Raw genomic sequence first — 19,756 nt, 5'->3', positions numbered from 1 at the left:
AAAAATAATTAAGGCGACAGAGAAATTAAAGCGAATTAAGAAATAAAATGAAAACATACATGAGAACGCCAAGATACGTAGAAATACATAACTAATTTTAAAATAAAATCGTTATAAGAGAATAAAATTTTAACATTGTTTCCAATTTATTTTCTTATATATTCGAGTACGAAAATTTTAAAGACAACTTCCTCGTCGTCAAGAACACAGAAGACAAGAGGCAGGACCAAGCGGAATAACAATTAATAACTTAATACCAAAGGAAAAAAACGAAACACAAATACTCATAATTGCTCGCAAGATTCTCCAAGTTCGTTCCAATGCCAATGTTCAGCTGTCTCCCTGTTTTTCTTTTTAATTGGCTTTAAGGACTAAAGAAACGTTTGGTCAATTACGGCCTTCATTTTTTATATTATATTGGATCAAACCTGTTATACCGTCAGGTGGTGCAGGTCGAGAGCAACAGTTTATTTCCTTTTTTTTATCTCTCACTTAGAAATTGAGTAATTGAGTCATCGCGCCGCCCAGATACAGCTGCGGCACGATAAGCTCACTCTACACTAAGAAGATAAAGCCAAGCCTCCTTTCCCTCGCGAAATCCTCACCCTTTCCTCCTCTCGGCGTTTCTTCCGCGCTTCCGTTTCGACGCTAGCGCCGCCTAGGGCACCCTTTGTAACGGCTCGGCTGGTTGTCGCTGGAAAGGCTGCGAGATTGCGTGTTCCTTGTTTGTTTTTAGCTTGCATGGTTCTGTTTTCTCCAGGATTTGAGTTGGCGATCTGGACGCTGTATTTACCTCTCGGTATGTCTTGTTAATGCCTCACATTGAGCGCGAACACGTCCTTGAATTCGCGTTAGATCATGCTCGGATCTTTTAGTTGTTGGGGGCGAAGTGAAAGCTTGCTACTCTCTATGCCTCCCTGGCTCGCATGTAAGCTGGTGCAGTGCGGGCACCGTTTTTTCAGGCTGCGTACTCGCGCTCGTAGCTTTTGCCTCCTGCGCAGGTACGGCGAAATGAAGTATAGTTGTCCAGAAATAGCCTGCAGCAGTTATCAGAGCTCTGAAACGTCTCCAGCAACCACCATTGCGCACCGTAACCAAACGCAAAATGGAGTTTTTTTTTTTTTTGTAATCATGTTTGAGTATAGGGTACTGAAGGCTGATGACTTCAGCTTGCTATTAATTGCGGAATTCTGCGCACCAAAGGTGTTATTAGGATTTTTTATCATTAGTATTTTCATAAATGGATTCTCCAGTATACTGGTGAATGAAGTGAGCGCAAACCTTAGGGTTAGGGACGGAATTCGATAATTCACTTGTTAGAGATGGAACTAGTCTCCAATTTGAAGATTGACATACGCGACTCCACACGGAGTCGCGTATGATTAGGAAATGCTGGAGAATAGTTTTTGCAACTGCTATTGAATTCTTCGTTCGACACTAGCCTAAAATTACGTTTCGCGCGTGCATCAGTTTTATCGGTTCAACCTTGATTACAAAAAAAAATTAACTGCGCTCGCAAAAAAAAAAAATGAACGAAGACGTGTAAATATACAACCTAGGCAACACACAATATTGCGCTGTTATGGAATTAAATCGGAAAGATTGTGCCGATATCATTTTGGTCTAACCAATACCTGTGAAAAATGGGATTGATCGCGCCAACGCTATCGTGACACACCGTAGGTGCCGCCGTTTTTGGTTGATTGTCAAGAGTGTCCTGCGTGAATCGGCTATGCCGGCGAGGTATTTCTATTTCTTGACTGGCTAAAGTCCCACGTTAAAAAAACAAAACAAAGCAAGATTAAGCGAAATAGAATCTGCTCACTTTTAACCTGAGAAAGACCTTTTAAGCTGAACACTTGAACAAACTGTGGCGCCCTCATTTCGGATACTACAAACTCACCTGACTGGGTTTCGCACTACATAGAGCACCTTCACTGAGACTTTATTTTGGAGTGTAGCTCTGAAGAAACAATGTCGGAAGACAGTAGAAAGCGCCGGATTAATGACATTCCCAGGGACGCGACTCTTATCTCTGCGTAATGACACCAAAATATCTAGCTTCCCCACGCTTTTTTTTCTTCCGGATTTTCTTTGGTACACGTGAAACCGCGTCTTCGACGGCGTTCAAAATTGTTTTTCGTATTTATCTTGTAATCTCGAGGTTCGCACCAGAGCAGGCGCGTCTACATGAGTGGCAGTTTGAGACGCTGAAGGTTGTACTACGCAAAGCAAGTCCTGACGAGTCCGATTTCGCGACCTTCCCTGGGCAGGGCAGGTGGCAATACAAAGCAGCAGAGGGAGATTAGCGGCTTTCCCAACCCCTTTTGACCTCGTCTTCTGATAAGCCTCCAAACCTTCTTTTGTGTCTTCGTGTTGCTGTGAGCGAGTGCGAAGGCCGCTTCTAACAAATCAGAGGGGTGACGCGAAACACGTGACCGCTCTCCGTAGGACAAGGAACTTGGACGAAAGTTTGCCACGTGACTCGCTCTGACGCGCTGATGGGCTACTGGGGCCGTAGTCTTTCCCGCATGCCGAGTTATGGTGAGTTGTAGGGGCCACGTAGGGTCCGGTTTACAAAAAGGGGGTGCCCACCAGTGTATTCCTGTTTTTCGTGCGTTTCAGTCTCGGCCGTGATTTTTCGTCGTGAACGGCCGGAATACATCCATGCAAACTTTTCGGCAATGGTCGTTTATTTCGTCGGAGTCGATGGAATTATTGTGCAGTATTTGTTGGACGCGTTTCGACAAAGAGCTGCTCATCGGCGGCCGCGAGACTTCCGTTGAATGTGATCGACCGCCTTCAACCTCGGCATTGTGTTTGCGTTGTTTTGTGCTGCCCGAATCGGATTACGCACCTATCACGACAGAGAGGTGCTCATCGGCGACCGCAAAACTTCCGCTGAATGCGAGCGACCGCCTTCATCCTCAACATTGTGTTTGTGGATAGTTCTGTGCTGCCCGAATCGGATTACGCATCTATCACGGATTACATGGCATCGCTGTTTTATTTGTAAGTACTCTGCAGGCATGCTTCTGATAGTAGTCCAAGGGGGCTATGTTCGACAAATGTTTCATTTCTCCTAAAAAGAAACGGAAGTGACGGAACGACGATATCGCGTTTGATTGGTTAGAAGGTCAGATGGCGAAAATAGGTAACTTTTGTCATTTGAACCTCTATCTAATCAAACGCGATATCGTCACTTACGTTTATTTTTAGAAGTAACAAAACATTTGTCGAACATAGCCTCCCTGCTTCCGTTTTAATAGACCATTTTACGGTTTACAAACATGAACTGCCGCTTACGTCCCAACCAACTCCCGGTCGTACCGTTTTTGAAAGCCTGCTAGTTTTGTCCACGTCACCAGTTCAAGAAAGCATAAACGTCAAACGAAAAGTACAGTTGGAGATTCAAGCCTTCGGTTGTACAATTTGAAGGGGTTATAAAACAATATCTGGTTGAAATATTCATGACCTTACAGGCACGGACAGCCACTGGTTTAGAAGTGTCTTGGTCGTGGTGAAATTGCGAGGATAAAAGAGAACTATTTTTTTCAGTCTTGCCTTCGCCAAGTTTGATGACGTGCGCGTGAACGTAGCTTTGCCCTTTGGCACGCTTGTAATTGCATGCACTTGCCCGCATAAGCAGAGACATGGCTGCGGCCAGATGACCTGCTTGCAATCGTCTATAGAGAATTTTGTAGAAAATGTTAGAACCTTAATTAAAAAATAAAAAGTGAACGAGGCATTTGCAGTCATTTTTTCGTGCACTCTTTTGGGTAATTACGCCCTACTTTATGCGTGTTGGTAATCGCGCCTTTATTTATTTCCCCTTCTGGCGGTGATACACCCAATTTAGAGGGCGTACTGCGCAGACATAACGCCCTAATAAAAAAGGTGTACAGTGGAATCACACCCTAATTTAAGGGTGTTCGGAATAACGCCGTCCTTTAAGGGTGTTAGGGAAAAACACCCTATTTTAGGGATGTTACGAATAAATGATCTTGCCGAGTCAGTGTCGCCGCTGCTCCTTCCCGAACATTCCATGCTTTATCTTTGAGAAGCCGAGTTAAGTATATAAGGAGCCGAGCGGGGTATTGTCCACTCATCCACCCTCCCGATAGCCAGCTGTCACGACGACGCACCGTCGCTTGCTGCTGCCACCGTCGACGCTCGCTGCTATAGCCATAATATCAGTGGCGGATCCAAGGGGGGGGGGGGGGCGGTGGGGGCGATCGCCCCCCCCAAACGCCTCGCCAGGCAACCCTTCCCCCCACGGGGTTCTTCGTCAGCTCGAAGAAAAAACGTAAGCAATCGACGCAGGATACAGCTTGTACAACCAGGTGACCAATTGCTTTTCTTCGCAACTGAAAGAGGAAGCAAATGCTCTGGGTACAGTGTAGTCTGAGTCTGAGCTTCTCCTGAAGACGCTCCGGACTTCCCCACGACCTTGGCCTAAACATAAGCCCGCTTTCGTCCTCGCCTCCATCCCTCACTGAGGATCAGCACCGCAGCGCGGAATACAAAAAGAAGCCGACGAGCGCCAGAAGGGGGAGATGTTTCCTCTAATGGGCTTCATACTGCCTGCGGTATTATTCTCGTGGCGGGAAGCTAATAAAAGAAAGATAAACGGTACGAGCACTCTAAAGGCTGGAGGCTGCTCACACGGGGTCCTCAAGCCGACTCCGTAGGCATTTATTTGTATACAATGCCGTTTCAACTTAGGATGGCGGGACATATTTTAGGAAAGGCGCCCGCTATCCCTTGTCTCCTCTTGGCACCGCCTTTTCCAGTTAAACGCGGCTTCTGTGGATTGACGGCAGAGCTTTCGTGCGGACTTGGGAAAAACGAGCCCTTTCAAAGATGCGAGCATACATAAATTAAATAGACAGTGCCTGTGCCCGTTCGAGGGAACACAGACTCCCAAACATCCATGCTGCCGTCGTCATCAGCCTTTAGCCCAGTTGAGATTCGCCAACCTTATACCGCTCTGCCCCATCACAGGGATGGGCAGTATTTCAAATACAAGTATTTGAAATACGTATCTTAAATACTTTGTGTATTTTGCATTTGTATTTAATTACAAATTGGGTAATGTATCTTACGTGTGTATTTAAATACTAAAACATGGGTATTTCAAATACAATTGTAAATAAATACAATTTTGTGGGCGAAAATACATCCCTCAAATTTATTGTCACTGTCCAGAGCAGGAAGAAAACTACGTTCTGCACCGAATGCAGTGCCTCTCAATCGAGCACAAGCGTTAAGTGACTGTGATTACGGTGCTAGTCCAGGGCAAGAATAGTGACGAAATCGACGTTCACAGGCAGACTGGCTAAATAAGTGCCTGTGGCAACTTGTGATGCTTTCCAGCCTGATTTTCATTCATATTTTTGCCTGGAACATTCTAAATATGCGGGCCGTCCAGATTTTCGTAACTGGCACGAGTTGGAACAATAAAAAATTCTCTAGCTAGCGCTGCGCGTCTTGGTCGTCTCGGTTCTTTGTTGATCTAATGCCAAAATGTAATCGACAAAAAAAGCTGCTTGAAGCTCTGTACTTTTTTCACCTATTACGTCCAAGCTGATTACATTTTTTTTTTGCGATTATATTTCGATTACGTTACTAGAGCATCGCACTATAAATCCCGAGTGTGCGATGGAAAAATTAAAACGAGATACCCAGAAACCCGTTGCAGGTGCCCTGAAGTCGCTGACGCAAATTTTGAGGAATGTATTTGGAAAAGTATTTGGAGGAGACCAAATACATTGGTTGTATTTGTATCTTGTATTTAAATGCTTTTGTGGAAATGTAGTTAGATTTGTAATTAAATACATTTTTGACGAAGTATTTTGTATTTGTATTTCGATACATATTTGCATGTATTTTGCCCATCCCTGCCCTATCATATCTCTGCACCTGTCCTCTCGACCCTGACGGGTGAGCTAACTACCCAGAAACAAGTGTTCCTTTCATACAGAAAATATCCAGACGAATTGCAATTGAATATAATTTGGAAGGATCCATTGCTGGTTTAAGGTCTTGTCTAAGTTTAAAAGTTATAGTTGCCGAACTGCAACATGCTTTCAAACATATTCAACAATTATTCGCTTTCGTTCTCTCGAGTTGCATCCAGAACACGTGAAAACACGAGTTTGGGTTGGCAATGCCGCATGTGCTGAGCTCTGGACATTCCAAATATACGGCGAACAACCGACGAACTTGCCTGACAGCGTTCGTTTCGCTCGCTGCGTCAACACTGTTTCGACGCCGCGAGCAGCGTCGAAGCCGCCGGGCCATTTTTGTCGCTTGTTTGCAACGTACTCGCTCCGCTGATTTAAGCCGCTCTTCCCGTTGCCACAGCAGTTGAGCACTAGCTTCAACCAGAATGGCTGCCAAGGCAATGTCTTTAAGCTACCCTAAATCGACTGCTCACGTAGTGTCGGTCTGAAACCCAAGTTTCAGAGAGGATAGTGCCACCACAATTTTTAGATACTTGCCTCTATACTTCGTTTCAGCTTCGGTCCGAGCGCGGCCGATGTTATGAGCCAAAGGGCCAATCAGAGAGCGCAAAAAGCGCAGCGTCATGGCGTGCTCTGCTCTTGATAGGACTAGCCGGCGGAGGAGCGCGCACAGAGACACGGCGAATACCGGCTGGTCCTATCAACTGCAGAGAGCACGCCATGACGTTTCGCTTTCTCCGCTGTTTGATTGGCCCTTCTGCTCGTTACATCGGCCGCGCTCGGACCGAAGCTGAAACGAAGTATAGCGTGGTCGCCCGAAAGGTTTTAATTCAAAGAGTTCATCCCCGACAGGTGAACCGATACAAAAGCTCTCAAGATCTATATTATGTTATCAGAGTTTAGTAAAAACGATAACTCCACAAAAAATATAAACACCCCCCCCCCCCCCACCGCCGTTTTACACCGAGGAACCGGCCCCCCTAAAATGGAGGTCTGGATCTGCCCCTGCATAATATAGACACTTGGCGAAAAAGTCGGCGAGAAATCCGGCCGCCCAGGTTGGCCGGCGCCAAGGTCAAGTGCCGTGCCGCCCAATCAGGGCCGCCAGATTTCTCGCCGCCCTTTTCGTCAAGAGTCCAGATTAGGGCCCCTGCTTTCTCGGCGTTGGTTGTCCCCTTTGTGTATGGCACGAGTTCGTCGATTAAACCTTTATTTTTTTGTTTGTTTTTCAGTTCGTTATGGTATCGTCTTGTCGCCTTTATCTGGGACACTGTAGAGAACAATAAAAATCCGGTTTTGGACGGCGCTGTGGTTCTACGGTATTTTCTTTTTCTCTATGTTGTTTTGAAATTGTGTTTTCTTTATATGTCACCGGAATCCCAAGCATGAGAGGGCGCGTCAAACAACTCGGCCTTTATGAACAAAGAGCGCTAAAAGAGACATCTTTCACCTCAATATACTACACTCAACTAAATCATTATTGCAATAGTGAATTTGTATGCGACTCTCCAACGTGCAGGCGAAAGAATTCGAATTCCTGTGCCAATTAAACATCGTCGAAAGTGCAACGTCACTGCGCTTATCTCCTTTATCTGTAGGTATGTTCGTGCTTCTAATCCAAGCAAACGCCGAAAGTATTCTGTGACGTTACGGTTTCAGTCCGCCATTGTGCAGGGATTCCACAGTCGCTGACGGAGGGCAGTGTCTATTAGCCATATAAAAGCCAGATAAAAAAATTGCTACTTTAAGAGAAAGGCAATTTGGGTAACTCATCTGTCTTATACGGCTACCATGATGTCAAAAAACGCGTATTCAGTGCGTGTTGTAACATTCGGCAAGAAATACCTGCATTCCTAAAAAATATATCTTAATTTTTGGCAGTTATAAAGAGGCAGAATCGAAACTTAAAACCTTCACATTTTTTGTACATTACACTAAACCCACGTTAATATAAATAAATTGCTGCTGAACGATCACCACTATACCTCGTTTACATACCTCAAAACCTCCGATGTGCCGCTGGCATCCTTTATTTTTAATTTCTTATTGCTGATATATTAATCTTGACATGTTGTAAAACGCCATAAAGTCAGTGATTAATTTATCCCGAATAAGTGTTGTTGCCAGCATTGGATCCACATTGAGTTAACACTGCGTTGTATGTGGGAACATGCCTTGCGTCAGGTAATAATTGTTTTGGAATTTTGCAGATCGGCCAATTTTTGTGTTAAAGTGCCTTATCCGGCACAGTCCGGTTATCCCGATGAAATGCACTGTGTTTATCTTTAAGAATAAATGATGCCCAATCGCCAACTCAAGATACCAAAGCCTTAAGTGGCGATAGCGATACTTTGTGCAACGACGAAAGATATGTTGGTGTCGACCCTTCACCGTCCCGCTGGGAGCTGCTATAAAACCGACACGAAGCCCATAGGTCCTGCCAAGCGCGACATTGTGCTCTGCAGTTATAAGTTGAAAATAAAAATGAAAGCGGGATTTGACCCAGAACATTACGAGCGTATTAGTGCCACTGTGAGGCCCAACAATGTCGAAGCTTTGAAAAGAACGAAGTTCAAAAGTTATTCTAGTGCATGCCATCAGATCCTTGACATCGGATGCGGCATTGGAGACTTTACGAGAGACGTATTGCTTCACTGGAATCATCCGTGCCGAAAGATTGTAGGCGTTGACATATCCCCATCCATGTTGAACTACGCGAAAAGAAACTACGGACATCGAGATATCTGCTACGACGTCCTTGATGCAGGTTCCTCGGACGTGTCTGCGTTTCTCAACAAGTACGGCAAGTTTGACCGCATTTACTCGTTTTATTGCCTGCATTGGATCATAGACCAAAAGGCGGTGTTCCGCAACATCGGCACGCTGCTGAAAGATGATGGGGAATGCCTCCTCGTCTTCTGCGCACAGTTCGTGCTCTACAACGTCTGGGTAGAAATGTCCAAGATGGAACGCTGGAAGAACATCATTGGTGTGAGTATACCACTTTACATTCCAAAACTTTATATATATATATATGTATATATATATATATATATATATATATATATATATATATATATATATATATATATATATATAAAGGCGATTGCTATTCTCAACTTTATTCACTTATAGGTTTTGCCACTCTCGAAAATGTGGCCGCCAAAAACAGATCGTGCCGTGCCATGTGCCAGTTCAACGCACAAGGCTCGGATTTAAGCGGGCTAGCGTTGGCGCCAAAATGGTTTTGCCTTATTTTTGTTGAATACGTGCAAAACCTGCGGAGTTGTGTTGGCGTGAGCGGGCTTTTAGAGACTTAGTCTTTTTCATAGAAGCGAATAAACCTAGTGCTCTTGTACCGCGCCAATGAATGTTCGTAAACGCACAATGTCTGGTTCACGCGGTTCGGCAGTTTGCGTTAACAGAATCTTAGGCAACAAGCTCATACAGCAGTACCGCTAAAGTCACCAGGACCACTCCTTGCCCTGAAAAAGATGAAAGGCAATACAAGGCGCACCCAAGTCGTTAGACTAATGCCAGCCACGGGTTTCACTGCAGCCCTGTCGTTTTTGCCGTTTTCGGTCCTGTAGAAAACAAAACGCACCGATACTTTTCTTGTTTAACTTCCGTAGCCATTTCTCCAACTGCCGTCAACACGCTATCGCGGAAGCCGTAAAATATGAACAGAAATCGCGACACGACCTGTTTCGCCAGTTTGGTGTTTTACCGCTAGGTGTCGCCCGTTTCGCTGGAGTCAGGAATACAGTATTTCAGCTGAAGTGCGAGCGTAGCAAAAGCTACAAAAGCGAGCTCGGCGCTTTCGGCATTCTTACAGGTCCTATGCCTCTAAACGTAACGAAGAGACTCTTGCATAGTTAGATTCTGCACAAAACATCAATTCGCGCAGATTGAGCCGAAATTAGAAAACGGTCTGAAAATCGCTTCACAGTCACTCAGCCACTCTTGCGTCACCGCCTGTTTTTATTTTGTTTTGCCACCTTGTTGGATTGGTAACTTAAAAAGTAGTTTTGGGGACGCTGTGTTGCTTATTTCCTCTTCCTTGTACGATTTTAAGCGCTGTTATGAACTACGCGGGGGCTGGGTCCTTCGTCACTATGCTAGAAAGAAACTTTTTTTTTCACAATCTTCCCCTCTTTACAGTAAATAAGATTGAACTGATTTGATTTGAAACGAAGAACAATTTGGCGACATCTTTGACAACCATTTTGTTCTTAGCCCGAGACTGAGGCAGGAAAAGAGGAAAGTTTCAAAGTAGAAGAAAAATGAACAACAGTGTTCATTTTTCTTCTTCTTTGAAACGTTCCTCTTTTCCTGCCTCAGTCTCGGGCTAAGAACAAAAAGGTTAACAGCCACCAGCTCGCCTGCGCACTCACTACATTATCTTTGACAAGATGGTGCCGAAGAAGCAGAAGCTATTGCGCGGACCGTGCTCCGCAATTATTGTCGGGAAGCCGCAATTCATGGCTTGTTCTGGCCGATGCAGACGGAAGTTTCACTGTGGCTGCATAAATGTGGGTCTCGAAGAATATTATGTGATCATGTCATGAGTTTCCAGCCCATACCAATGTGGTGCCTGCACCCGACAAATCAAGTAAAGTCAAAATGAGTTTTTATTTGTGAGCAAAATGTTAGATAATTACGCTTATTCAGACGGGTGTCCCAAAGTCTAAAAAAAAAAAACTGTTGAAGGGAAAACACCTGAAGGAAAGGGATCCGCAGACTGGACTTTCGCCGCGAAGCGTCGTGAATGGGGGAGGGGGGGGGGGGGGGGGGTGGACGAATACGCGTTCCAGTGATACGCTCGCCGTCGAAATCGGCGAAGAGGGTCGCAGCGGGCAATCTTCGGCTGCTAGGTGTTACGCCACGGCGTCGAATCTCGGAAGATAACGCCACGGGAGCGGTACCAGATTGCCCCAAGTCGGAGAGCGAATTCGATCTATTTCCAGGAAACACTATCTTTGACAAACCTCTGGTCATTCCACGTGCGCTGGCAAAGTTCGTTGTCGACAAGATTGTGCTCAAGTTGGACGTTTTAACGGCTGAGGTGAAGTGTTTGAAGGCGGAAAAAAAATCCTCCGTTCCTAATTATCCTAAATGACGTAAAGGCCCTTGCATGGAGACTTAAAAAAGTATATTATACAAAATGAAAAAAAAAAATCAAAGACGTTTACAATTCTCTGTAATGCCGAATTAGAGCGCAGCTCTTGAGGAGGAAGAGAGGGTAAAGAGGGGAAGGTTTGTCTCCTCCCCTTCTCCTCGTCCTCTCCTGCTCCCCTTCCATCTAGCGTGAAATTATTGCTTAATTTTCAGCTAAATTTAACAGGAAAGGTAGCGAAAATGTCCCCGCTAAGTTTAGCAACAAAACTGGGTTCGTGTTGAGGTCACGGGACATTAAATTCTCCGCTAAGTTTATCAGAAAAAAAATGGATAAATTTAGCAGGAAGGTTTTTCTGTAACATTTCCGCTATTTAGACGCTGAGCTTCAAAACATATGTATCCTATAGAGCACACCGCAGTTACTTTTGCAGCAAAACTTATGAAACAGGGATAGTGAAGAAACCTTCGTCGATGTCATAGATCTTTCCAGTTCCGCGCGTTCTTTTAAAACCGTGACAAAAAATTCGATTGAATAACTAGAGAAATAAACTTGAATGCGCGAATTATAACAAATTACAGCTGATGTCTAACGTAATTCTCACATGTGTATCATATGTCGGCAGCATACTCTAGCTTTGGTCGAAAGAGCGCTTTGGAGGCTGCAGGTTTCAAGTTTGATGGTGCAAATCTGAGGTGACGTTGTAGTTGTTCCAGGGACCGATTAATTTCGGAGATGACGTGGTCAACAAGAACTGACCATGATAGGTTGCAAGAGAAATGTACCTCTAACTATTTATAACTTGATGGTACCTAAAACTTGACGCAACGTCAACACTGGCTGCGGAAACTGGCTAGGAAACACCTTTTGCAAGCGGCGAGAGATTGCGATGGTGGGCACATATTGGGAGTCTAAGCCATTGGACGCATGGCAACGCGGAAACCGTGCTGGATTGTCTGGTTATAAGGTTCGACGCCGTGGCGTAACACCTAGCAACCAAAGATCGCCTGCGACGACCCTCTTCGCAAATTTCGACGCGGCGCAATGAGGGACGTCCAGTGTATTGCTGGAACGCGTATTCGCCCCCCCCCCCCCTCCCCCGTTAACGACGCTTCGCGGCGACGGTCCAGTCTGCGGATGGCTCATCGCACAATATTAACGCAGCTTGGCCCACCCATACACGCCACCGCTTCGTAGCTCCCCACCGGCTGCCCAAGTATGCCCTACCCCCGATATCCCCCACTCCACCTCGGTTGCTAGGTGTCACGTCACGCCGCCGCTCTCTATAATCAGCCAAACCTGTGCGGCAGCCGTTGCCATGCGTCCTATCACCTAGTCAATCGAAATAAGTGGCTAGGATGCGGGTGCGCGCTTTTGACGCTCTTAGAAGCTCCTGCCGCCGGCTTTGGGTACCTGTGGTCGCACACAGGCTGCGGTTCTGTTCGCGGCCGGCCGCGTCGTTCTTGACCCGCAGTCGTCTTACCATGTCCCCGGGCCGTAAGCGCACGGTGTTGTCGCCCCTGCATGCACAAAATGTATGCACAACAACGAAATTCCTTTGTTGTTTACCGCGCATCATGTGTACGTCATTTATACACACGCTATTGGCCTATTTGTCTGGGGCACACCGTACACCTGCAGAGCGGTAAGCTCTTTGCATTTTACGGCACGGGAGGCTGGTGAAGAGATAGACACGGAAGGCTGCTGGCGAAAGAAGGAGGCTCCCCTCTCCTCTCTAGTCTTGCCTGTACCACGAACCGCACAGCACCAGTGCGATGCGGGCCTAGACGAATGAGCCAAATAAGTGTCCCAATCTGCTTGCACCAGAGAGGTGAGGGGTTTTGGGCATGTTCACCTCACGGAAAAGTGCTGAGAGGCTGCATTCACCATGCCTTGTTATATGCAGGGTGTTTCACAAAAGGGATACACATTCGATATTCCGAAAACTACGCACTGCACCAAAAAAACAAAAAAAAGAAAGAGGCTTGTGTCGTCTTTTTAGGCTAGAAGCCTATTTGGGAAAATGATTTAAGTTCGGGATAATTAAGTTTTTATCTGTTTTCGTGTAATTGATCTTTTGATTGAAAACTTTCTGAAGATCATCGTAAAACACTAACTAAAAAATGGAGTGCGATACAAGGCACGCGATGCATTTTACAACTTTTTGAAAAACCACACCACTTGTACGGGTTTTTAAGTTTACTTTTGCAATCCAAGCGTTTCTCGGCACCGACGGCACCGCGCCCCATGGAGAAATTGTGCAATTTGCCTCTGCTGCCTTGCGCGAGGACAGCGATGCAGATGTTGGTTGCGCTATTTCTCCACGGGGAGTGGTACCGTCGATGCCGAGAAGCGCTCCGATTGCAAACCGAAACTTAAAAACCTGACGAAATTTGTGCTGTTTTTCATAAAACTGTAAAATGCATTGCGTACCTTCTATCGCACTCCACTTAATTTTATTTAGTGTTTTTCGATGCTGCTCAGCAAGTTTCTAAATGAAATAATGACCTTGAACGCAATATCTACGAAACATTTACGGAAAAGTGCTTAACAACTTAGTTATCCCGACCATTAACAATATTCCTAAATATGGCCCCTGGCCTAGGATCGAAACGACACAAGCCTTTTTTTGGTGTGATGCGTAGTTTTTGCAGTATCGAACTTGTGAAACACCCTTTATAACCACTGCACGAAATGCCAACGGAAGTTTCGAGAATCAGCGTGGCGGGAGCAGCGATTTCGAACTATTTTTAGTGAATTTACTATCTTCAAGCATAATATTCAATATGCCTTGTACCATGTTCATGACACGTATCTCGATGAGATACTGATGATTCTTTTTTAACAGCGATAGTTGTATCTTGCCGTTTCCCCAATTTCTTGACGGCGCGGGCGTAAACGCCATCACTGTGCCCGCTAAATTTAACGGAAGAATTTACGTCACGTGACATATGCACCAATTCAGTTTCCCAGATAAATTTAGCGAAAAAATAGACGTCACATGACGTATGCACTAATTTAGTTTCCCCTTTAAATTTGGTGGGAAAATTCAGGTCAGGTGACTCTCGTCACAGGACTTGGACAAAAATTCAGGTGCCCCACTAAAGTTTGCAAAATAATAGACGCCACGTGCACTTTGTACCAATTCAGTTCCTCATAAATTTGTCTGAAAAATTAATATTACGTGACCTGACGTCATATGACCTCGAGACAAATTCAGGTTTCTCGCTAAATGTAGCGGAAAAGTTTATGTCACGTAACCCAAGTATTAATTTAGTTTTCTGCTAAGTTTAGGAGAAAAATGAACGTCACGTGACCTATCTACCAATTAAGTTTCCCCTCTAAATTTGGCAGGAAAACACACGACGACCTTAAAATCATTTATTTACCAACAACGTTGTCGCGTTGGGCCCCGGCGCGGGCCAACGACGTTAGACAGAGCCACGCTCAGATGCCAAAGGCCAACCAAAAAGCCTCCCATAGAAATGATTAGTTGAAAGCGCTGCAGGGCTCAATACGACCCGCAGTGCACCATAATACTCTCCGCCAAACGCTTCCGCATTTAGTGTGGTCAGATTATTGCTCCGAAGAGCAAGAAAATAATGAACGCAGTCCAGTGGCGTTCGACTCAAGGTCTTTAACGCCGACAGCGTCGCGTTACGCTCAGATTGAGAAGGAGGCTTTTTGCTTCTTCTCTGGGATCTGGGCGCGACTCTGTGAAGCATCGTTGGCCCCTGCCGGCGGCCAACACGGCAAACGTATGTACGCTAGATGAACGCTGAGCCCTTTCGAATCAGATTACCGTATGCCGCACGGTCGGCACAATGCCAATCGATCGTCAGCGTCATATCGTGGAATAAGCCTCAGTACAGCTGTCGCTGTCTTAAAGCATCACGTCGTGTGTTTAACGTGCGACTTTTATAAAAATCCTCTATATTATCGGAACCGTGCTAAAACCTCGAGTTTTTTTTTAATCAAATTAATCTTTTTTTTTGTTTTTGCATCTGAAAAGGCAGGTGCCCGTGCAAAAAACAAAAGCCAATCACTGTTGGCTTGACGAGGTCTGCGTGCCGTGGTCATGGTAGAGGGCACTGGAGATGCAGAAAATAATCAGATTAGCAGATATACTGGAAAATAAACTTTTGCAAAAGTTTTTTCATGAAAAAAATACATATTTGACAAAAAAGCAGGTAGATTGATTTAAGATCTAAACGAAATGTCAATGCTGTCTTCCCACTGTTTATTGAGGTAACTGGGGAGGTTATAATGAACGAATTCCAAACTGCAATTTGTACGAAAATGAGACATTCCGTTCTATTCTTCTGAGCAGCGGGATTGGATGGTGGTTTTATTTCGAATTAAATTTGATGTATGCTTCATAGAGATAATATTACCGTGAGATGAAAAATAAAATGGCTTAGTCAGGAGGTATTCATTCAATCGAAATATATGTTGATAATTCTGTATGATTAAAATAGTGATTCCGCGCGGAATCTGCAATAGGCACTGAAAAAATATATTCTGCTTTCTCTTCTTCCCTTTCTTTTTCTTCTCGTCTCTTTCATCTTTCTCTTCTTCCCCCCCTCCCCCCTCCCCCCCCCCCCCCCCCCTGTTAGGTACCAAACACTTCACACTCATGTTTTTTTTTTCTGTTTCTTTCGGTTTAGAATGTGTCATATATTCCCGTTTGTATTACCATATTAGTATAGCTTTTTGAACTTTATTGCCATATTTTTTTTTAAATCTCTTTACCAACAGGATCCAAGGCTTACGTTTGCCGACACCTGGCATGACGAGCTGTCCTCAAGCCTGGACGGTCTTGAAGAGGTCGTAAGAAGGCTTGTGGCCGACGCAGGAATGACGACTCTGTCCTGCGAGGTGTATCCAACACAAAGTGACTTCAGCAACGACGAACTTCTGCTCGGTAACGAATGATTCAGAGCGGTTTCGCTATCCACCAATTGATAGTTACGCAAAGAGCAATAGACCTATTTGACCAAACTTTCTTAGCGCGCGCGCGGTAGCACTTCCCGTGAGTGTTTCTTCTACTTGAACCCTAGTCAACGTAATACATGTCAAATTTGTTATATCTACAGCCTATATATCTTGAATTAGTATTGCGCGAACGCCCACCGGTCTCTGGATCGACGCCTTATCGCGGTGTGAAGTGGCGAAATCTATCAAAATAAGCGCGTAAGCAGAAGGCACAAACTTACCCCAACGACGTCCTCGTGGTGCTTCAAATGTGTTTTGGGGGAAAACCATTGCAGACGACGCTCGCATCGGCGTGTGCCTTCTGCGCGCGCCATTTTTCTCGCTGTTTTTGCCGCTTCATGCCGCAAGAAGACGCTCCTGATCTAGCGGAACGTCGGCGTTCTCCCGATAATAGGGAGTTTTCGTAGATCATTCTGGCGTCTCTCCTACGCCTCTGCTACGTTATCGCCTACGCCTCCGCAACTACTGCGCATGCGCCAATCTAGCGCAGACCTTGCGGAGTTGCGGACGTGGTTGTGGAGGCGCCTTCCGAAATAGCGGATCTCGAGATACACTGGCCGTTCGATTGTGTATGTTTTTATCTATCTTATTTTATTTACATATATATATATATGCGGATATATCAAGAACACAGCGACGACGAGGACGTTGAGAGGATGACACACCGAGCGACGGCGGTGCCTCAATCTGAGCCCTGGTGCCTCGGAAGCGGCAGCTTCTACTTTGACTGGGCTACCTCCTTGGAGCCTGATGCTTCGACCGCAGTGTAACCCAGCGAGCAACAGCGCCATAATGTTCCGAAGGCTTCTTCATGCACCGATCGAACGGCGTGCCAGGTCCCCCAGCTCGCTTCTCACCCGCCCAACCCGCCTCCACAAATACTAGACTTCTGTCAATCGGACTGTCATCCTACTCAATACCAACACTCCATGTTGGTATTCTCGTGATTATGCATGTATATACTCGTGGCATTATCATGTTCACTAGACGCGGCACCGCGGGCCTACACGGTACGAGCTGGTGCCTTTCCGCGGTGCCGCGGCTCTCCAGAGTCAAATAAAGAAAATCTAAAGACTAAAGACAAAATTATTTGCTGATGAACAGTCGGTAGCGCCTTAAAACAGCAAACAATAGTGTTTCCCCGTTCATAGAGTACAAATTCCAAAAGTACACCATACCAGTGGCGCACATCAGTGGAATAACATAACACCGCTTTGGCGGTTCCAAATACATCAAATACACATCCTCTATTTCCCTCCAACTTAAACTGGACAAGAAACGTTGGTCCTCAAGAAAGCTGAGCCGCTGCATCTTCGGGAATTGGCGGAGGACGCGTCCACAAACATAAAAGAGCGCGAGATGACAAAGAGAGTTCTTGGCCGAACTGAATCCGGCTTTAAGCAAAGCACGATTACCGCAAGCTGGCAAGATGTGCTACGAAAAATGTATCCAGAAAAAAGATTAACATTCATAATCGTAAATAAACCATGTGTTATGTTCGAAAATAGGCACTCTGATAAAACATATATGTGGTTGCACTAATAGTATGCGTTTAATGTTTTATATAGTGCTTTCTACGACCGCTAGTGGCGTTGTCATTATCGCAGTACCGTAGCCCGCAGAGGACGGTCTACAAAAACACTTTTTTGAGTCTCCCCTATGCCTCTGTTAGCGGGTCTCGTAGCGGGTAGCGGATAGCGTTGCGGAAAGGCCAAAACGATCTACGAAAACTCCCTATTATTAAAATATCGGAACCCTGTACGCAATCTGTTTCAGAATTTAATCGGGTGTTACGTCAGTGGGCGCTTCCTATAAGTTTGTGCCTCTAGGGTTAGGACACAACAATCAAAACAATACATGTTACGCAGTATAGTTCAGTGAAGTACACGATAAAATTTACGAGCTGAAAATAAAAACAAACAAACAAGATGACCGTCTCAGACATTACATTCGCTAGGACGTGGACCGTGGTGGTTCCAACGGGTATGGCTTAGCGAAATTCAACCTACATCGCCAGATGTATGCACGTTTTTGTTCAACATAAGCTGCATTGACCGAGCGTTGACCGAAAGGGCGAAGTAGCTAAACAATATAATGAAGAAGAAACCCGAAATAGACGGGACGTAGTCACAAAAATACGAAAGACGATATATTTTACAGTACACGGGCATCCGCTATTTTGCAGATGCTTAAATACATTGGTTTTTTTTTTCTAGTATTATCCGGTAACCACAAAATCTATGATGTAGATATTTTCCTACAAGGCTGCTAAATAAAAAAACGTAGGCTGTGCTAAAAAAAAGTCGTAACCCTTAAACTTTGAAAAATTTACGGAGCCTTTTATTGTGACCCCGGCATTCTGAATGGTTTCTAATTTTTCCTGCGCAGGCCTGCTTGTTCCCCTCGTCACCACGAAGACTGGCACCACTGAAGAGGAAAAGGATCGTATGACGGAAGAGCTGTCGGCGAAGCTCCTTGACAACTGCATTAGGACGCCCGAGGGTCCAAGTTATCCCTTAGATCTATTCTTTGTTCACGCCCAGAAAAAATCTACTTTATGATCACCTCTGTCGTCGGAACACCAACTACGATCGCGGTGACAACGCAGACAATGGCAGTTTGACCAGGTCATTCACTGATTACATTCAGGCACAATCACGTGTAACTACCCAAAATGCTGCGCCAAACTGACATTGCCAAAATAAGAATAAAATGAAAGTTGCTTCTCAGACGTACGCTGTCCCTTAGCAAAAGAGGCCGTACTTGGAACGAACTTGAAATATATTGAATATGAATATTCATTTTGTATTCATTATGTATTGTATTGGCCCGATTTGAAATAGGTGTGCAAGGTATTGAAAATATGTTATAAATATTAATCAGAAAAGCTTTTAGATATACCAAAAATATAATTCCTTCCCCCTCAAGATGCAATTTGTGCGCTTAGAACGAGCTACATATTATGGGGGGATTTGTTAGTAAATGTGTCCGTGCGGTATTTGAAGGTACTACTAAAGACATCCACAAATACAGATCAGAAACGATTACAAACACAAACACCATGACGCACTGAACGCCTGAATCACAGTCCCTGTAACTGCTCTAGAGCCTGATATAGCCTACATATTTAAGGTAATCATTTCGCCGGTGACCAGCTCTGCACTTATTAAGGTTCCAAGTATTCAATCTTCTCCTCGGGGCTCTGTCCAAAGGGAAACAGTGTTTTGAAGTTCGTGGACGATATCTCTTACTAAAAGCATTAATACAACTAATAATAATTCGTTGCAGTCGCTAAAACAATATCCACAAAAACGGCTCCTAGGAGAAATGCTATGGCTTCTCTGCATAATACCACCCAGGGTGAAGCGAGTCAAGCTAGTTTCTTCACTTTAAAATAGTTATTTTGCTTTTCTTTACTAGTTGATTATTTAATACGGTCATTAACGTCACTATATTCAAGTCACTACTAACATTACGTACGACGGTGAGTATACACATTCAGTGAACTAACATTGTGCTAACACAAGTGCACGCTAAACATACCTGCTCACAGAACGTGCTGAAGCTTTCCAGCATCAGCAAGTGTTGTGGTTGTAGTTCCCGAACCCGGTTTATGGTTGGTGTGCAAGACATTCATCAAGTCTGTTTTTGATTTAAAAAAGAAAACAATAACATAAAC

At 44.9% G+C, this 19,756-nt stretch overlaps 1 protein-coding gene across 1 annotated transcript; it reads left to right on the top strand.

Annotated features, from left to right (window-relative positions):
* Positions 1–8,419: 8,419 nt before the first annotated feature.
* LOC120846309 (juvenile hormone acid O-methyltransferase-like) lies at positions 8,420–18,806 on the top strand. The gene is made up of 3 exons (XM_040218029.3): positions 8,420–8,957; positions 15,841–16,006; positions 18,466–18,806. The coding sequence occupies exons 1-3, from the start codon at positions 8,451–8,453 to the stop codon at positions 18,636–18,638; spliced, it is 846 nt and encodes a 281-aa protein (XP_040073963.1). The 5' UTR covers positions 8,420–8,450; the 3' UTR covers positions 18,639–18,806.
* The last annotated feature ends 950 nt before the right edge of the window (positions 18,807–19,756 follow it).

Source organism: Ixodes scapularis, unplaced genomic scaffold (genome assembly GCF_016920785.2).
Source record: "Ixodes scapularis isolate PalLabHiFi unplaced genomic scaffold, ASM1692078v2 PGA_scaffold2__306_contigs__length_199485367, whole genome shotgun sequence".
NCBI lineage: Eukaryota > Metazoa > Arthropoda > Arachnida > Ixodida > Ixodidae > Ixodes > Ixodes scapularis.
The sequence above is the reverse complement of the archived record's forward strand: the minus strand, read 5'-3'. Positions and strand labels throughout refer to the sequence as shown.

Excerpts from the sequence above, each read along its gene's own strand:
- LOC120846309 (XM_040218029.3), top strand. The coding sequence starts at position 8,451 with ATGAAAGCGGGATTTGACCCAGAACATTACGAGCGTATTAGTGCCACT. Across the intron at positions 8,958-15,840 it reads GCTGGAAGAACATCATTGGT|GATCCAAGGCTTACGTTTGC; the intron begins GTGAGTATACCA and ends CTTTACCAACAG. Across the intron at positions 16,007-18,465 it reads CAACGACGAACTTCTGCTCG|GCCTGCTTGTTCCCCTCGTC; the intron begins GTAACGAATGAT and ends TTTCCTGCGCAG.